The 20,981-nt window shown below is 42.8% G+C and overlaps 2 protein-coding genes across 4 annotated transcripts in view; one reads left to right on the top strand and one right to left on the bottom strand.

Moving 5' to 3' along the window:
* CWC27 (CWC27 spliceosome associated cyclophilin) overlaps positions 1–12,630 on the bottom strand; it is a 183,479-nt gene extending 170,849 nt beyond the window's left edge. For both annotated transcript variants that reach the window (XR_008848056.1, XM_056541301.1), the window contains exons 1-4: positions 12,497–12,630; positions 12,290–12,391; positions 9,696–9,792; positions 8,698–8,810 (exon numbers count right to left, since the gene is read on the bottom strand). Coding sequence is in view for 1 of the 2 variants with exons in the window: in XM_056541301.1 (XP_056397276.1) it covers positions 8,698–8,810; positions 9,696–9,792; positions 12,290–12,331 (252 nt within the window). In the remaining variant the exon portion in view is untranslated. The remainder of the gene's footprint in view (positions 1–8,697; positions 8,811–9,695; positions 9,793–12,289; positions 12,392–12,496) is intronic.
* Positions 12,563–20,981, top strand: part of SREK1IP1 (SREK1 interacting protein 1) — an 83,092-nt gene continuing 74,673 nt past the window's right edge. For both annotated transcript variants that reach the window (XM_056541333.1, XM_056541335.1), the window contains exon 1: positions 12,563–12,717. In XM_056541333.1, the coding sequence (XP_056397308.1) occupies positions 12,705–12,717 (13 nt within the window). In that variant the 5' untranslated portion in view covers positions 12,563–12,704. The remainder of the gene's footprint in view (positions 12,718–20,981) is intronic.

Consider the following 20,981-nt stretch of genomic DNA (forward strand, 5'->3'; position numbering starts at 1 on the left):
GCTGGATCTTACATGCTCAGAAAGTGTAGGCTTAGTGCTAGCCCAAAAGAGGCATATTTATAGTGTAGGGTCTGTCTCAAATGAGGTCACCTTATCATGGTGGGATGGTACACACTATTTGCCCAAATGGTAAGCTAAGAATCTCTATTTTCTCTATAGCAGTATTGCAATGAAAAAAAGTGTTATATTACACACATATCTTAGCGCTAGCAGTGTGCTGCTGTAATTCTTTTGTTTGTACTTGTAGTTCAGCCACAGCAGCTTGCACCTGTGTACTATATTATAGTTGTGTAGGATGTGCTGACCAATTCTTTTGTTTGTACTATTAGAAAGTGAGACATGAACATATGGTCGTTTTCAGCATCTTTATCAAACTTTCTTTTGCAGTCAGGTAGGTGACACCAGAACAGAGATTTATTCCTTCCTTTTGATATGCAAACAACGTCTCTGAGCCGCCACATCTACAGAGACCAAATAATATCTTATTTATGAGATTCCTGCTGAAATACGTAGGACAATTGCACTAACAACGTATTATGCACACAGCTCTAAATCTCCATTTCAATAGCCCTCTTACATCTGAAAAGGCACATTATGGCCACAAATGCTCACTGTCATTTATATCAGCTAAATTGAAGTGGCTGTTCATGAATAGAGAAAAGTTAAGGCCTATGCAATGGAAAGCGGCTGCAGTGTGTAGTGGAACTTCGGAGGCAGATCCGGAAGCTGCTGAAAAAATAAACATGTTCATTCTTTAGGTGGAAACTGACAGGTACTGCACTGCAGTGAATGGGACGGTGCATTACTTGATATATTTTTTATTTTTTTGTAGCACAAGGCTGCAAGATAACAAAATGTGAATAGTCAAGGGTAAAATTGGCAGACTGCATCATATATCATATCATCTGCTCAGCTCCTCCTGCTCTATAACATGATACCTGCAGATTGTACTGTATTGTATATATCAACTGCTCAGCTCTTCCTGCTCTATAACATGATACGCGCAGATTGTACTGTATTATATATCATCTGCTCAGCTCCTTCTGCTCTATAACATGATACCTGCAGATTGTACTGTATTGTATATATCATCTGCTCAGCTCCTCCCGCTCTATAACATGATACCTGAAGATTGTACTGTATTGTATATATCAATCTGCTCAGCTCCTCCTGCTCTATTACATGATGTCTGCAGATTGTACTTTGTTGTATATATAATCTGCTCAGCTCCTCAGGCTCTATTACATGATACCTGCAGATTGTATTGTATTGTATATATCATCTGCTCAGCTCCTCCTGCTCTATAACATGATTGTCACGATCACACCCTATCGGTCCAGCCAAGACGCTAGAGAGAATGTGATGGTGCAAGGGTTAAAGCCGACAGACCTCTGGGTATCCACTATTAGTCCCAGCAAGTCACCAAATTAACCCTGAGATAAACGTGTTTCCACCAGAGCTGCCTTCAGAAAGGTGAGCTCATATATTTAGAGATCAAAGACCAGAGCTGATTAATTAAACATTTAATCTGATAAAAGGTATCACAGTGCTGACTATATAAAAATACAGAAACAAATGACATACAGGTATACAAATATATAAAAGAGTTTTGCAAGGCAGGTTCAGAAAACAAAAGATGAAGTTACAGCATGATGGTATAGCCGTCCTTTTCAGTGAGAGTCCAGCTCTTGTCAGCTTTTGGCACAGCCCTGAACAACAGTTGAGTCCAGCATTTTAAGTCTTATCTGCTTCTTTGGAGGGAAACTCCATTCCCGCCCTCCCCTCTGATCCCACCAGGTGGGGCATCTCTCTTCCTGACCCCTTACCTGTTTGATTATATGATGGGACCAGAGTGCACGACTTCAAAGGAGATACCAAACAGCCAGACCCCCAATAAAATGCAATACACAAACACACAGTCTGAATGACCCTCATCCCCAGGTCTTAGTTTATACACAGATACAATTATAAAACACATGTATGTTTCAATAATCAGGCCTTGGGCCTGACAATGATACCTGCCGATTGTATGTAGTGTATATATCATCTGCTCAGCTCCTCCTGCTCTATTACATGATGTCAGCAGATTGTACTTTGTTGTATATATAATCTGCTCAGCTGCTCCTGCTCTATAACATGATGCCTGTAGATTGTACTGTATTGTATACATCATCTGCTCGGCTCCTCCTGCTCTATAACATGATGCCTGTAGATTGTACTGTATTGTATATATAATCTGCTCAGCTCCTCCTGCTCTTTAACATGATGCCTGTAGATTGTACTGTATTGTATATATAATCTGCTCAGCTCCTCCTGCTCTATAACATGATGTCCGCAGATTGTACTATATTGTATATATCATCTGCTCAGCTCCTCCTTCTCTATAACATGATACCTGCAGATTGTACTGTATTGTAAATATCATCTGTTCAGCTCATTTTGCTCTATAACATGATACCTTCAGATTGGACTGTATTGTATATATCAACTGCTCAGACCTCCCCCCCCCCCCTCCCCCGCAGATAAGACTGGATTTTTTATATGGACAGATACCCTTTAATTGTCCCAGAGCATGCTGGGAGTTGCAGTTTTGCAACAGCTGGAGGCATGTTGGTTAGGAAACCCAAGAATGTATGTAGCTCTTAGCAGTAAATGCAATACAGAGCTGCAGACACCATTGGATACATTGGATAGCTGTTGTGGGATAAAAGCAAACTGCAGCTTTTATGGAGCCTGAATATACTCTTACATTTGTTAAAAGAGTATCTGGCCAAAAAAATAAGTTGGTTACACAGTGTCTCTGCTGCATTGGCAATCTGTGTTGAAATATTGCAGTAGGTGTTCAATTTCCTTGTAGCACCACCACAGGGGAAATTAGAGGGGTATTTCCATTTCTGTTTTTATCTCTAATCCATAGGATAGTGTCCAACAAGCTGATCCCGTGATGTGCACTGCACATGCATGGCCAGCTTTATACTCATTCACTATGGGGCTGCCGAACATATCAGTGTTCAGCAGTCCAGCTTGGTATTCCCAATCTTTTGTATAGAGATAAACAACTTGAGATGGGGATACCTCTTTAGGGTAGGGTCACAAGTGCCATATTTTGCTGAGTATTTTCTGCTGCTGATTTTTCTACTCATTAACTTCAATAGGTAGGAAAATATGCCTATATGCCGAAAAATACGGTGTGACCCTACCCTTAAAGGGGTTATCCAGGAAAAAACTTTTTTTTATACATATATCAACTGGCTCCAGACAGTTAAACAGATTTGTAAATTACTTCTATTAAAAAAATCTTAATATAATTCAATAATTATCAGCTGCTGAAGTTGAGGTGTTTTCTGTCTGGCAACAGTGCTCTCTGCTGACATCTCTGCTTGTCTTGGGAACTGCACAGAGTAGAGAGGTTTGCTATGGGGATTTGCTTCTAAACTGGACGGTTCCTGAGACAGGTGTCATCAGAGAGAACTTAGACAGCAAAGAACAACTCAAATTCAGCAGCTCATAAGTACTGAAAGGATTAAGACTTTTTAATAGAAGTAATTTACAAATCTGTTTAACTTTCTGGAGCCAGTTGATATATAGAAAAAAGTTTTTTTCCTGGATAACCCCTTTAAAGGAAACCTGACAATAAAAACCTGATCTATTCACAGTATGAGAAAAACAGCAGCAAACAACCGATTAAATCTAAATCTACTGTGTAATTTATTCATCCAATGTGCACTAGTAATGTTCTGACCCATCCATGGGGTACTGGTCAAGCAAGTAAATGCAGCCATATACAATATATCACTCTGCAGACAATGGTCCTGATTTACTAAGAGTGTTGTGTAGTTTTCTTTGTGGGTCTTGCGGTTCCCTACAATTTATTTTCCACGGTATTTACTAAGGTTTCCCTACATTTTCCACTTCCCCTACACTTTGGTTTTCCTCAGCTGAAATCCACCACATTTTATGTGGAAACCTTAATAAATATGTTGGGTTTTTGTTAAAATATCAGGGACACGCCCCAATTTCCCAACAGTCACGCACCTTTTTGGGTTTTCTCAGTAAAATGGAGAGTTGGGCGGGTTTTATTAAAAATTTTTTTAATTATTATTATTTTTTTTTTATGCTTCTGGCGCAAATTCTGGTGCAGACAAAATTTTTGGCACACAACCCGACAAAACATGTCAGGTTTACAATAGTAAATCAGGGCCAATATGTGCAAAATACATATAAATTGTGTGATTAACATTGTGTGCATCAATACATTGTATAAATGTTCATATATGCAGTGTATTAATTCATATATTCATTACATTGCACCCCTATATGTCCAGTGTTATGGACGAGAATATATACAAATTATCTATATAAAAGAAAGCACATTTATCGCATCCAAACAGATACTTGGCTCAGATGCTATTAACTAGTGCAGATATACAATAATGCACACACCATCGGGCAGGAGAATTGTTTCTAAAACACCTACGTAAACAGCTACTCTATGCAAATATTAAACAAAGGCAAGAAAGAGTAGAGAACAACAAGAACCTGCCTGCAGGGGATCAATGCCAACACATTAAATGTTAGTTACATTTATAGAAATCCCTGACATTAGAGGGAAATGCCAACAAATACAGCAGCATAAGCCCTCTGGGTGGCATTTTAGAAATGTAACGCCTCTTGTTCTTATTTTATTCTGTGTGACTCTGGAAAAACCAAAGCGACATTTTTTACTTCTGTGAGATTTATTATTGTTAGGTGGAATATTATTTTGGTGACCCTACATTTATTAGGCCGGGTTCACATTGTGATGCCTCGGAGGCAGGGACAAGTCGGCAGAATCACAAAATTAGCCACCAAATTATCGAGTTGGGGCTCGTGCTTGGATCAGCATGAGCCTCAATCAATTCTAAGTATAGTCACCTAGGGGGAGATTTATCAAAATCTGTCCAGAGGAAAAGTTGCCCAGTTGCCCATAGCAACCAATCAGATCGCGTCTTTCATTTTACAGAGGCCTTGTTAAAAATGAAGGTTACACAAACAGACAGAAAATGGGCCATTGATGGCGCTGGTCCTGATGGAAAGAAAGTTCTATAGACCCTTCTCAGTGTCTAAAAAGTGATTTATTGTAAGCACAGAAAACAACGCGTTTCTGGTCCGAACTGGACCCTTCGTCTGGCAGAGTGCATCCTGCCAGACGAAGTGTCTAGTTCGGACCAGAAACGCGTTGTTTTCTGTGCTTACAATAAATCACTTTTTAGACACTGAGAAGGGTCTATAGAACTTTCTTTCCATCAGGACCAGCGCCATCAACTGCCCATTTTCTGTCTGTTTGTGTAATCTATTATTACTGGGACATCGTTAGTGCTCCAGAGGACCGTGGCTGCAGACCTGGGATATCTATCTAAGGCTATCATAGGTGTTGTGCTCTCAGCGCAACACAACTCGGTGAGTGTAACATTCAAACCTGTCTTCATTTCACCTAAACATCCTTCACTAGGGGCGCATATCCCTGTTTTTTTCTTTATCTTCTAAATATTGATAAAAATGAAAGAAGCGAGCTGATTGGTTGCTATGGGCAACTGGGCAACTTTTCCTCTGCAAAGGTTTTGATAAATCTCCCCCAAAGTGATTACCGTATTTTTCGCCGTATAAAACGCACTTTTTCTTCCCCAAAACTGGGGGGAAAAAAGTCGGTGCATCTTATACGGCGAATACACTCCTATCGCGGCGGTCCCTGCGGCCATCAACGGCCGGGACACGCGGCTAATACAGGACATCACCGATCACCTTCAGATGCGGCGATCAAAGCTGCCCGCCGCGTCTGAAGGGAAAGTGACACTAACCCGGCTGTTCGATTTCACCGCAGTGGTCCCGAACAGCCCGACTGAATAGCCGGGTTAGTGCTTATAGGACACCGGGAGGGACCTTACCGTTCAGTGTTCCCTTGTATGGCCGGCGCTCACCTTCCTCGTCATCACGTCGTCGCGTACGTGCGTCGGCGTGCGTAACAACGTGATGACGGCGACGGAGAGTGAGAATACCCGACCGACAGCAGAGACGTTCCGGAGCGACTGGGACACGGCAACAGCGATGGAGCGACATCCAGGGCAGCGGTGACGGGTCCGGAGCGGCGGGGACACGTGAGTATTACCTCCTATGCAGTGGTCTTCAATCTGAGGACCTCCAGATGTTGCAAAACTACAACTCCCAGCATGCCCGGACAGCCGTTGGCTGTCCGGGCATGCTGGGAGTTGTAGTTTTGCAACATCTGGAGGTCCGCAGGTTGAAGACCACTATTGGGTTCAAAATCTTAAATTTCTTTTGATTTTGCACCTAAAAATAGGGTGCGTCTCATACGCCGGTGCGTCCTATAGGACGAAAAATACTTTATGTTTGGGTCATTTTCCGAACATATCCGAGTTCTGACTCAGAGCAAAGCAAATTAAGCTTTTCAGTTCAAGCCAAAACTGCAATTCCACACACAAACTGAGGACAAGAGTGGCACTGTTTCTGGAAGAAAGCAGCTGTGTTTTATTTCTATTCCTGGATAACATCTATTAAAGGTTTGCCCAAGATAAGAAAAAAAGCACGCACCATACTTGTCCTCAGGTTGTGTGTGGCATCACAATTGTGGAAGTGAGCCACAATACCACATACATGCTGAGGACAAGAGTGGCACTGTATCTGGAAGAAAGCAGCTATGTTTTCCTAATCCTAGAGAACCCCTTGAAAGCAGTACTCCGGGATACTGCCCAACATTAAAAAAATGAAAAATAAACATACATCTATTTACCGCCCACTGTTTCCTCCCATTGTCTGTTTTTTTTTGTAGTCAATGCATAAAACTGCAGCTCAGCAAATTACTGCCTGCAGTGATGTCCCACCTCAGCCAGCGATTGGATGATTAACAAGGTAAGGTAGATGTTTATTTTTTATAACAAGCAGAATGAGAATGTTGGTGAAAAACTCCCCTACTCCGGATTACTCCTTTAAGCTGGTCCAAGAGCTAGCAGCATCAAAAAGAGCAGGTAAACACTAAGGCATGCATTTTCTTATGTAAAAAACCCCCCCACAGAACTACCCTCCTCTTACGGAACCAGCATTAAAATCTTCCATACACATAAGAGCAAAAGCGGCTCAACCCACTTATTTTGGAAAGATAGGCAATTATATTATGTGTATACTTTGGCCAAATCTTCCATGACAGAAGAGGTCAGGGAAAAGGAGGATTGGGCAAGTTGAATTGATAGTTTTGTTCTCAAGGGAGAAAACATAGATGATAAGCTTAACTGAGTGTGCATGCGTATAGGAAGGAGTGGAGGAGAATAACAACTATTCAAGGCCTTTGGGCAACTTAAATCGTACCTGTCAGATCCCAAAAAAAAAAAAAAAGTGTTTTTAATATATCACTCAGTACCTAATCCTGACCATGTACATCTAATTTTTATGTGTCTAGCACCTTTATTTATTTTATTACACTTTTAATTTAGCTCACTAGTCTGAATTCCTCTCAAAGGGAGGGGGCGTGGCCTCACTGTGCAGGTCTCCGCCCCCTCCCTCAGTATGCCGTCTGCTCACATCTCCCCTAGCATTAGCAAAACTACAACTCCCAGCTTGTCCTCACTGACAGTAGCGGAACACAAGCTGACAGTGGGAGGATTTTTCCAATCAAGTAAGTGTGTCCATGACACATGGACACAGCAGGACTAGTATGTAGCCAGCAAGGGGGGGGGGGGGCAGTTGTTTGACTGGCTTTTTCAGTATGAAATACTCAAAATTTTCTAATGAAAACAATTGCAAAATCTAATGGTTTTGCATGCTTTACAACATATCAAAAAGTTTTTGTATCTGACAGTGCCCATTTAAAGGGGTATTCCAGGCAAAACCTTTATATATATCTATCTTAACTAGCTCCGGAAAGTTAAACAGATTTGTAAATTACTTCTATTAAAAAATCTTAATCCTTCCAATAGTTATTAGCTTCTGAAGTTTTCTGTCTAACTGCTCAATGATGATGTCACGTCCCGGGAGCTGTGCATGATGGGAGAATATCCCCATAGGAGCTGCACAGCTCCCGGGACGTGAGTCATCAGAGAGCAGTTAGACAGAAAACAACAACTCAACTTCAGAAGCTAATAACTATTGGAAGGATTAAGATTTTTTAATAGAAGTAATTTACAAATCTGTTTAACTTTCCGGAGCCAGTTGATATATAAAAAAAAGTTTTGGCCTGGAATACCCCTTTAAGGTCCGATTCACATGGCAGAATTTACGAGTGGAATATGGAACAAAAATTCAGCTTGGAAATTCTGTTGCAGCAGAATCCCATTGTTTTCAATAAGATTCTGCAGCACTGTGCACACAGCAGATTTTCCATGGCAGAAACATCAGCCGCGGAAATTCCGATTCCGGACTCTGGAGAATGTCAATTCTATCTGTGGAATCTGCTCGGAAATGCACTACAGTCTATGGAGACACCACATTTCCAAGCAGTCCTGCAGCCTTTGAAATGTAACCCTCGAAATTTTCCAGGCTGACATTCTGCTGTGTGAACATACCCTTAGAATTATTATCAACAGAAACAATTTAAAATTTTGGATGCCAGGAATGTTATCTAGATTACATACTTTTGAATTCAGCAGCACTAAGGTAAAGATGACATGCACTGTATTTCTCCACAGACACAATCACAAAAAAACATACCCTAAATGGTTTTCCGTAAATGGACTGTCCTCCTGTACCAGTCCCAGTTGGATCACCTCCTTGCACTATGAAGTCAGGTACAACTCTGTGAAATATTGTATTATCATAATATCCTATAATATATAAAATAAATAAATAAATGTCAATTTGGTATTATTAAATGGGAAAACAGGGACCCTCAGCAATCAGCTGTAATCTGTGGGGAAGCCTGACAGTAAGGGTAAGTTCACACTATGGAATTTTCAGCTGAACACAACATCCGGACGGAGGTTCTGAGTGCGTCCAGTGCCGACTGAATCAGTTGGCGCTAGGACTACATGGACATTTCTGTCCCCATAGACGGTAATGTCTGCGGTGCTGATTTCACCTAAAGAATGAGCAAGCTCGTTATTTTGGCGGTAGAATGAAATTCTGTAGTGTGCACTATGCAGCAGAATCCAGTTGACAGCAATGGGATTCTGCTGCAACAAAATTTCTGAGCGGAATTCTGCTTTGAAATTCCACTTAAATTCTGTAGTGTGAATCTAGCCTAAGTATGTTATGTAGTCCATGCAGTGCTCCCTGCTGCCACCTCTGTCCATATCAGAAACTGTCCAGAGCTTTGCTTTGGACATTTCCGGATACAGTCATTGATGGAGTCCCAACAGTTGGAACCCCCAACGATCAGATACCTATCACCTATTCTGTTGACAAATCACATTCAAAAATTGGAATAACCCTTTTAAGAAGGTTTACACAGATACCTTCTCAACATAAAGAACCATATTTTGGTTACTGGTGAGAAAACTTGCTTAATTCCTACAGCTCGAAAATAGTATGTACACCAGTGTTTCCCAACCTGTGGTTCTCCAGCTGTTGCAAAACTACAACCACCAGAATGCCCAGACACCCTTTATGCTGTGAAATGTAGTTTTGCCAGAGCTGGAGAACAACAGGTTGGTGAAGACTACTCTACATCACATTCACAGATTTAGTATTTATATTAGGCTTTTTCTTACCTTCTAAACAAAGTTGAACAAAGTTTCTACAAGCTTTAGGAGCTTCTTTAGACCATAATTCAATGTCAATTTCTCCAGCCGTTGTTTTCAGTAAAACCTAGAATACAGGAATTAGAAATGAATTAAAGGCCATCTGTAGTTTAGGGGATAAGTGTTTGATCACGGTGGGTCTCAGCATTCGTACCCTCCGCGACTTCCTGCATGGCATGCCTCCTCCATGTAGTTCTATGGGAGAGGAGGGGAGGCAGCGTTCGTGCCTCCCCGCCTCTCCCATAGAACTGTATGGGGAGGGGGCGTAACCGTCGACCTCTCTAGGTCAACACTGAGCGCTAATGCGGGGGGACCCGTTCAGGAGATCACGGGGTGTCCCAGTGGTCGGACCCCCCGCAATCAAACATTTATCAGCTATCCTGTGGTTAGGGGATAAGTGAAATAACGCTGCAGATGTCCTTTAATGGTTTGATGCCTTGGTCTACCTCCTTGGTCTTTTTTTTTCATTGAACACTACAATATGATTACATTTCTATAAAGCTAATAATAAAGTGCTCGTGATTTAAAAAAAATAAAAATAAAATCTTGAGGTCACAAAGACAGGTCATTGTCTTAGTGGAGACACCCTCACTGATCAGGAGAATGAGCAGGGAGAAGAGTGCTTTACTCTCTGGCTCACAGCAATCTTTCTCCTGCAGATTAGTAGGCTTAATGGGATCACAGGGCAGAAACTGCTCCAGGCCACGTGAATATATAAAGGGAATTTGATGGTGCTCTGTTGGTACATTGGTGGTCTCCAAACTGTAACCCTTCAGTTGTTGCAAAACTACAATTCCCAGCATGCCCAGACAGACAATGCCGGCCTGCCGCAAGTTGTTGTTTTGTAAATGTTGAAGGGTCAAAGTTTAGAGACCACTGGTTGCATTATAAGGGGAAATACGCAAAGTGAAATTGCATCAGCTTCTGTGTCTGCAAGATCAGCAACACAAGTCTATGGAGGGGGTAGGAAGGAGCTCCACCCACCAGCGTTGGAGGAACTGCAAATTAGAGATGAAGCCTGCAGAGGAGAAATCTGAAAAATATTATATACAAGTTATATAATGGCCAGAAATAGTGCTGCTCCTCATGTCCACACACAGGACAGCTTATCCTGAAAAGTCACCTGAAATGACACAAGCTTTAAAGGGGTACTCCGCCCCTAGACATATTATCCCCTATCCAAAGGATAGGGGATAAGATGTAATAGGGCCTTAGTATTCATGAAACCCCATACTTTTATAGAACACCTAGTGAAACCCCTTAGGGCAGTATAATAGCTGCCACTAGTAAATGTCACTAGTTACCTACATAGAACATTTGTGTAGGCTTTGTTCACAATGGTGTCTTAGCTTCCACTTACAATGACCGTTGTATCAGATCCTTCATGTTAAAGCTGTAAACACTGACCAGAGTCCATTGGAATTACATGGAGTGACATAAATCTTTGACACAACACATCGCCATGTCTACCAGGGATTAATTATCAGAAGGATGTGACGTCCGGACCCTCCATCTAATAGCCCACTGTTTTCCAACCAGGGTGCCTCCAGTTGTTTCAAAACTACATCTCCCAGCATTCTCAGACAGCCTTGGTAATTGTAGTTTTGCAACTGCTGGAGGCACCCTGTTTGGGAAACACTGTATTAGGAAATGTTCACAGGGCAGAATATCTGCTAGAAATTCTGCAGACATTGGGTGCTTTAACAACATGCTGGTGCTAGGACCGCTTAGAAACACGTCAGCTACATAGACGGCAATGTATTTCTAAGCAGATCCTGGAGAAAGGATTGGCATGTCATGCGGAGTCCGGAATAGGAATTTCTGTGACAGATGCTTCTACTGCAGAAATTCCACCATGTGCACGGTGCAGTGGAATATCAGAAAACAATGGGATTTCTGCCAGATTCCACCATGTGTACATTGCCTTAGCCAGCTGACTCCTTTCTATACGTCCATAGCACACGAGTATAATAGAGGAGGTGGGGGGTTCTGTTCAGGGGTACGCAATGTTGCCCTCCCCCAGAAAGTAGGGAGCTTGCTCTCTGATGCCACCTATAGGAGGTAAGATCCCTGCCTCTTCCATGGAGCTGTACGGAGGGGGCATGTCATTGACCTCAGTGAGGACCTCACGCAGAGTTGTGGCAATGCCAGGACCCAAACAGAAGAAGATTGTGGGGAATCCAGGTGGTCAGACCCCCTGCCATCAGACATTTATCAAGTGTCTAACACTGCAGTACTCCTTTAACAGCATGAAATCCACAGTGGATAAGGCATGTGTGTATATACCCCTCCAATAGGTGGCACCAGAGGGGGAGCTCCTTTGCACATTTGTTTTTTCAGTAGGGCTCTGTCTGCAGCATTCTAGCAGCCCAATGATAACACCTGTGAACCCCTGAGATCATTTTTTGGGGGACCCTTTTAATTGCACTGTGGGTTGTCCAAACGGAACAGTTTATACTGGGGAAACATATTTTGTGCTGGTTACTATCCCCTACAGTGCAATATATCAAAAGAGGAGACCCTAAACCCACCCCACATGGTCTGCCCCGGTACTCCCCCCGCACCTTGCCGTTAGTGGGCGGCTCCTGGATGTAGATGTTGCTCATTTTCTTTCAGCTCCTTCAAAACAAACGACCGCATGCAGCCTGACGCTCCGGAATGTACCACTGAGGACACAGATAACGGGGGTGTAACTTAACTCTCATTTACGTCAGTACAGCTGAACGGGCACAACAGATACAAAACCATTTTGCTTCAATAAAATAACATACAGCAGGACAGTAATCACAATAGGACAGCGCAATATAGCTTATTCCACAATATGTCCCCCCGCCTAGTTCGTCGACCTGTCCGCTGTGTGCACCGTCTAAATCAGTCTCCCGGAAACTGAGGAAGAGTGTGTTTAGTTCCTGCACCTAGGGCTGTCGCGGCGATTTCTTTCGGGGGCGTGTGGTGTAGCGGTACCTGTCGTCCTGCTCCATGGCTGTCCCAGGTAAGGGCTGTACAGGGTCGCTCGGGGGCTCCGCTATCCTTTAGCATGGTGCAGGTGACAGGGACGGGTTATGGCCCCGTTCACCTCAGCTACTTCTTACAGGAAATTTCTAGAAACTTCCTTCTATGTGTTTTGGTGTCTGTGTTTCTTATTTGGAAGTGTAACAAAGTCTATGGAAGCCAGAGCCCCCCACATAGATAAAGAGAGGGAGAACTCGAACCCAAGACCCCAGTGCAGCAGTTGCCATTACTAGGCTGGGTTCACACTGCGTTTTAGTTTCCGCCACAGTACATGTAATTTTGCTTTGTACAACGACTTATATAACTATGTTGGGCTGTGTTCACACCGTGTTTTTTTTCTTTCTTTTAACGTAACCGGTTTTATTTTTTTAAATGTTAACTGAAGCTAAAATCTGATGCTGCCGTATACCATCTGTTTCCTATTTACTTACGTTATTGAAATAAAATTGTAACATGCATTTTAGGCTTCTTTCATACTACTGTCATGTTCCTGTTTTTTTTTTTTTTATTTTTTTATTTTTTGCAGAAAGAGGTCGTGAAAAAATAGACAAAATAACTGGACATAACGGATAACTGATGTCCGTTATTTTAACGGGCATTCTGTCAACATAACAGACATCTCCAATCCGTTATAACCCGTTATTTTATTTCCATGTTCTGAGCATACACAGTACAAAAAATGGATCATAATGGACGTTAAAATAACAGGCACTAACGGATTGTGAACATTTTAAAGGATAACTTTGTGATGTAATAACTTATCCCCTATCCTAAGGATACAGGATACGTGTTAGATCGCAGGGGGGGGGGGGGGGATCTTCCTTAGAGCTGCATGGAGGGGGCATGTCGGCCGCCACTTCATGCGGTGGGCGGCACGCCCCATTCATGCTGAGAACCGGGATGCTGTTCGGGAGATCGCAGGGGTGCCCAGCGGTTGTACCAACCGCAATCTAACACTTATCCTTAGGATAGGAGATTCGTTGTTACATCCTGGAGTTGTCCTTTAAAGACCGTTATTTTTGACAGACTTTAGTCACAACGGGACAAAGCTTGTGTTGCAGGATGGTCAAAAAATCCTATTGAGATGAATGGGATTTTTTGACGACCATTTTGGGGACTTTCTGGTGTGAGTTCATGACTGGAGTTTTTACAGGCGCCTAACGGTAGTGTGAAAGGGGCCTTAGCAGTGGATCCCAGCAGTGCAGGACAGAAGACACAAATGGGGCTCAGGGCATAAATATTTATGAAGAGGGCATTGCAAAGGGCCAGACGGGCAGGCAGAAGAGTGCTCTAAAGGGGCTTGGTAATGCACCAAAGCACTCTATTTGCATATTTAAATTTTTGGGCATAACGTAGGAACTGGGTCACGTAGGGAAAATGACTTCCGCACTATTATCCTGAACCAGCAGGTCAGTGTGAGTGATGCTGGTGACTGATCCCCTTTAAAGAAGTACTCTGGTGAAAATGTCTTAATATGCCTAGGATGCTGGCATTAAAAAAAAATGTAAATAAACCCAGACTTACTTTCTGCCGGTGCCTTTGGTATCACTGTCCCAGTCTCTATATTGATCCTCTTCCTGCTTTTGGGACCAGACACGCAACAGTGCAGTTCAGCTGATTGCTGGCCCCAGATGTGTCCCATCGGCAGAAGGTAGTTCCAGGTTTATTTTTTTTAATGCTAGCATCCTGGGCATATAAAGAAATTGAAATATCTTTCGCTGGAGTACTTAATGTTTATAGAGGGATAGCTGTGGAGTATGACAAGCAAGTTGTGTGTAAATACATTTATATCTTTTCATGTCTGTTTACCATCACGAACACCTTCCTAAAGCATAAATATTTGATAACTTAATAAAAAGTGCATTCCATTTAATGAATATTTAATGCTATGAATCTCTTTTTGCTAAACAATCACAGGTTATTTATCTAGTCCTTCCCATCCTGGGACTAAAAGTTATCGGTCCTCTTTAATCATTGCTGTCCTATCTCTGTGTACCTATTATTTTGCATAGTCTTGGTTTTAATGTCAGGATGTGTTATCCAATTCACCGTATATTGCTGTGTGACTAGTGCCCTGTAATAACTGCAGATAGGAATAACTCTGCAGGACTCTGTCCCCTTACACATTTCCAAAGTCTTCTTAAAGTGAAACTGACAGCAGGGTTGCCCATACTTACCTGCTGGTACTGGGTGATAGTGTGGTGACGCTCTTTACAACTGTGTTTGTAAAGATGCTAATAAGTACACTGCTCAAAAAAATAAAGGGAACACTAAGATAACACATCCTAGATCTGAATGAATGAACTAATCGTATGAAATACTTTCGTCTTTACATAGTTGAATGTGCTGACAACAAAATCACACAAAAATGATCAATGAAAATCAAATTTGTCAACCCATGGAGGTCTGGATATGGAGTCACACTCAAAATCAAAGTGGAAAACCACACTACAGGCTGATCCAACTTTGATGTAATGTCCTTAACAAGTCAAAATGGGGCTCAGTAGTGTGTGTGGCCTCCACGTGCCCGTATGACCTCCCTACAATGCCTGGGCATGCTCCTGATGAGGTGGCGGATGATCTCCTGAGGGATGTTCTCCCAGACCTGGACTAAAGCATCCGCCAACTACTGGACTGTCTGTAGTGCATAGATGTTGGTGGATGGAGCGAGACATGATGTCCCAGATGTGCTCAGTCGGATCCAGGTCTGGGGAACGGGCGGGCCAGTCCATAGCATCAATGCCTTCCTCTTGCAGGAACTGCTGACACACTCCAGCCACATGAGGTCTAGCATTGTCTTGCATTAGGAGGAACCCAGGGCCAACCGCACCAGCATATGATCTCACAAGGGGTCTGAGGATCTCATCTCGGTACCTAATGGCAGTCAGGCTACCTCTGGCAAACACATGGAGTGCTGTGTGGCCTCCCAAAGAAATGCCACTTCACACCATTACTGACCCACCACCAAACCGGTAATGCTGGAGCATGTTGCAGGCAGCAGAATGTTCTCCACGGCATCTCCTGACTCTGTCATGTCTGTCACATGTGCTCAGTGTGAACCTGCTTTCATCCTTGAAGAGCACAGGGCGCCAGTGGCGAATTTGCCAATGTTTGTGTTCTCTAGCAAATGCCAAACATCTTGCATGGTGTGGGGCTGTGAGCACAACCCCCACCTGTGGACGTCTGGCCCTTTACCACCCTCATGGAGTCTGTTTCTGACTGTTTGAGTGGACACATGCACATTTGTGGCCTGCTGGAGGTCATTTTGCAGGACTCTAGCAGTGCTCCTCCTGCTCCTCTTTGCACAAAGGCAGAGGTAGCGGTCCTGCTGCTGGGTTGTTGCCCGCCTACTCCCTCCTTCACGTCTCCTGATATACTTGCCTGTCTCCTGGTAGCGCCTCCATGCTCTGGACACTACGCTGACAGACACAGCAAACCTTCTTGCCTCAGCTCGCATTGATGTGCCATCCTGGATGAGCGGCACTACCTGAGCCACTGTGAAAGCACTGCCAGCAAAGTGACCAAAACATCAGCCAGGAAGCATGGGAACTGAGAAGTGGTCTGTGGTCACCACCTGCATAGGCATAGCACTGATCAGTATTATCAGCGATCTTCTGGTCTGCTGGGAGGCAGATCAGAGCAGAAGACCCCAGGAGAGCGGCGGCACCGTGCATGAAGTGAACGCAGCTCCTGCGCTCGCGTCATAGCCACGCCGTAAATGTATGGCACTGTGCGCGAAGTTACTCGGTGCAGCGTTGTGCATTTATGGCACGTGTCCTCAAGGTGTTAAATAAAATATAAACAAACATATTTGGTATAACACTGTGCATTTTTGTCCGAGCTCAAAGTGGTATTCCAGCCTTAGAAATCCTTTTGGATGGGGGATAAGATGTCTGATTGCAGGGGTCCCTCTGATGGGACCCTCGCAATCTCTGTGCAGCCCTCAGCATTCTATGCTGGGCGCTGCTCCCGAGACCAAGATGTGATGGACACTCCCCCTAGTGCTGTCACACCACGCCCCCTCCATTCATGTCTGATAGGACTCCTCTGGGCTCTCTGCTGTCTGATAGCACTCCTCTGTGCTCTCTCCTGTCTGATAGCACTCCTCTGTGCTCTCTCCTATCCTATCGGACAGGAGAGGGCCCAGAGGAGTCCTATCGGACAGGAGAGGGCCCAGAGGAGTCCTATCGGACAGGAGAGGGCCCAGAGGAGTCCTATCGGACAGGAGAGGGCCCAGAGGAGTGCTAGCCCACCCTCACTTACTGGACTTTGTCCATGCCTGTGCTTCAGCTTGGAAAAAGCCATGATTTTATAAGCCATGATTTCTATAAAAAGGAAATAAAATTTTCTTATGAAGTATAATAGAAAGGTTAGGGTTTTACCAAGATTTACAACAGATAAAGTTTTTGATTCTGACAGGGACCATTTAACCCCTTAAGGACCAAGCCCATTATGACCTTAAGGACCAGAGCTTTTTTTGCACATCTGACCACAGTCACTTTCAGCATTAATAACTCTTGGATGCTTTTACTTTTTTGATTCTGAGAAAGCTTTTTCTTGACATATTCTACTTTAACATAGTGGTAAATATTTGTCGATACTTGCATCATTTCTTGGTGAAAAAAATTTACATTTCTGGAAAAATTAAAACATTTAGCATTTTTCTAACTTTGAAGCTCTCTGCGTTTAAGGAAAATAGACATTCCAAATAAATTATATATTGATTCACATATACAATATGTCTTCCTTATTTTGGCATCTTGAAGTTGACATGTTTTTCCTTTTGGAAGACATCAGAGGGCTTTAAAGTTCAGCAGCAATTTCCAATTTTTCACAAAGTTTGTTAACCCTTTAGGTGTTCCACAGGAATAGCAGCAAAGGAGAAAATTCAAAGTCTTCATTTTTTACACTCGAATGTTTTTGAATTTTTACAAGGGGTAGAATGAGAAAATTTGTAACCCAATTTCTCTCCAGTAAGAAAATGCCTCATGTGGATGTAAAGTGCTCTGTGGGCGCAGTAGAGGGTTCAGAAGCGAAGGAGCGACAGTGGGATTTGGAGAGTGAATTTTGCTGAAATGGTTTTTGGGGGGCATATCACATTTAGGAAGCCCCTATGGGGCCATAACAGCAAAAAACAAAACACATGGCATACCATTTTGGAAACTACACCTATCAAGGCACATAACAAGGGGTACAGTGAGCCTTAACACCCTACAGGTGTTTAACGTCTTTTCGATAAATTTGGATGTGTAAATAACATTTTTATTATCTTTTTCACTAAAATGCAGTTTTTTCCCCCCCAAATTTTTTTTTTTTTACAAGAGGTAATAGGAGAAAACTCCCACCAAAATGTGTAACCCCAAATCCTCATAGCAAACATCTTACTCAGGACAGTTCCTGACATGAACAGAGGTGTCAGCAAAGAGCACTGTGGTCAGACAGAAAAGAAATTCAAAAATAATTAGTATACAGTGGCTGATAAGTATTAGAAGGAATAAGATTTTTTTAATAGAAGTAATTTACAAATCTGTTTAAATTTCTGGCACCCGTTGATTTAAAAAAAAGTTTTCCAATGGAGTACCCCCTTTTAGGAAACTAATTTTCATACCAAAAGCTTACATTTTTTTAAAATAGAAAAGTAATATAAAACTTATATATATTGAGTATCTACATATACATAATCACTTGAACCTTCAGAACGACAGCATGCCATTTTTTACTGAGAAGGGCACTGTTTAGACACTGAAGCCCCCCAAAGTTACAAAATTACTTTTAGTTTTTTGATTCAATATGTCCCACAAATAATTTTTTTGTTTCACCCTAGATTTGGTGATAAAATAAGTTATGTCTTCATAAAATACAATTGGTGGCACAAAAAAGAAAACCCTCATATGGGTCAGTAAGTGGAAAATTGAACGTATTATTGCTATAAGAAGGCAGGGAGGAAAAATGAAAAATGTCTGCGACCTTAAGGGATTAATGCTTACCTGTCATATTACAGAAAAAAATTATGCTTATATATGTTACTCGGTCATGCAGATGCCTTACATGTCTCTTCATGTCTAGCTTCTGTATTTGGCTCACAAATCCCTCTGATCTGCTGGGCACGCATTATGACATACACTGAGCCTGCCCTCACTCACCATGCATTCACTTCCTCCCTGAGTTTACTGTGCTGTGCTGGGTCTCTTCATGCAATCACTGCAGGCTGATCCTTTCTTTCTTTTTTTTCTTTTTTTTCCCCCATGCTGCAGTCTGATAGGACAGGAGAGAGCACAGAGGAGTACTAGTCTCACCCTCACTTACTGGACTTTGTCCCAGCCTGTGCATCAGCTTGGACAAAGATGATGCAGCCAGACAGGACCATGTTCTGGATAGTATGGGGACCCCTAGTGGTCTTATTTATAAGCCATTATTTCTCTAAAAAGGAAATAACATTTTCTTATGAAGTATATTAGAAAGGTTAATGTTTGCAAAGATGTACAACATATAAAAAGTTTTTCATTCCGACAGTGCCCATTTAAAGCTGAAGAAATAGATTTCCAAGTTTTAATAAAAGTAATCTTAGTAGTCCTGATCTTTTTTTTCCTCATAATAACTCTCCTTGTTAAGTTGTTTTCGATGGTCAATTGTCATTTTCTATGATAAAGAATTTCATAAAAAAAAGTAGTGATGCTTATCGAAAAATTCAATAGTGTTCTGCCTTAAGAAAGTAGCTTTAAAAAGGTTCATTGATCAGCTTCTTGATAAATAACAATACATGGTGCCATTAATGGGCTTTTCTAAGAATGTGAATTATTTCAGTTTATGGTTCAGCTGGATTCTGGCGTATGGACATGAATATTTTCTTTGAAAACCCTTATACCATGTCGAGCTCATTTCCTCTTCCACTCACTCAGTTGAAAAATGTGCACAGTGACTTTCATTGCGTCTTTTTTGATAGAATATTTTCCGATGTTCTCTATGTGCTCATGTACCGTAGAAAGAAAAATGCTTTAGACGCTAATTTACTCTTGCACATTTTTTGTTTAGATATTAACCTCTTCAGGGCGCAGGATGTATGCATACGCCCTGCATCCTGAGTCCTTAAGGACGCAGGGCGTATGCATACGCATGTGGGAATTCCTGTCCCCGCCGCTCGCCGGGCGGGGACCGGGGTGACTGCTGATATCTATTTGTGCCTATTCCAGGTCAATCGGGTCTCTGGTGACCAGGAAAAAAATGGTAAATGGGGCTGTCCGAGACAGCCCCATTCACCCCTACCCAGCAGCAGTGAGGTGTCATGGGTGCCGCCTCACGATCACGTGATTGATTGGTCTCCTACCTTTCCCTGGTCCGGCGGGGGTCCCCTCAGGTTCGGTGGCGGCGGCGGCCCCGGCGGCAGGATACAGCAGGAGGTGAGGCCTGTTCACCTCCTGTTGTTGCTTAGCAACAACTCGCAGCATGCACAGCCAAAGGGCATGCTGAGAGTTGTAGTTTTGCAACAGCTGGAGTTCTAACTACAACTTCCAGCATGCCCTTTGGTAGTCTGTGCATGCTGGGGGTTGTAGTTATGCAACAGCTGGAGGCACATTTTTTCTATGAAAAAGTGTGCATTCAGCTGTTGCATAACTACAACTCCCAACATGCACAGACTACAGAGGGGTACGCTGGGAGTTGTAGCAGTATGCCTCCAGCTGTTGCAAAACTACAACTCTCAGCATGCCCTTCAACTGTCAATGCATGCTGATTGTTGCAGTTTTGCAACAGCTGGAGACACATAGGTAACAAACTCGGTTTCACAACCAATCTCAGTGTTGTGCAACCAGTGTGCCTTCAGCTGTTGCAAAACTACAACTCCCAGCATGCACTGAGAGACTGTACATGCTGGGAGTTCATTGTAAACCTCCGCCTGTGTAAATGTACACCAAAAACACAATAAAACACACACAGTGCCCCCCCCCCCCCCATGGAAGAAAAAAAAAAAAAACTTGTACGCCACTGTTTCCAAAACAAAGCCTCCAGCTGATGAAAAACAACATCTCCCAGTATTGCCGGACAGCCACTGACCAGGCATGCTGGGAGCTTTGCAACAGCTGGAGACACCCTGTTTGGGAAACACTGCTGTAGGGGATTTTTGTGGTGGATTCAAATCCCCAATTCAGGCCTCAAATGCGCATGGCGCTCTCTCACTTCAGAGCCCTGTCGTATTTCAAGGAAACAGTTTAGGGCCACATCTCTGTAGTTTTTAGGGGCTTTTTCTCC

The sequence above is a fragment of the Hyla sarda genome, chromosome 1 (genome assembly GCF_029499605.1).
Source record: "Hyla sarda isolate aHylSar1 chromosome 1, aHylSar1.hap1, whole genome shotgun sequence".
NCBI classification, from domain to species: domain Eukaryota; kingdom Metazoa; phylum Chordata; class Amphibia; order Anura; family Hylidae; genus Hyla; species Hyla sarda.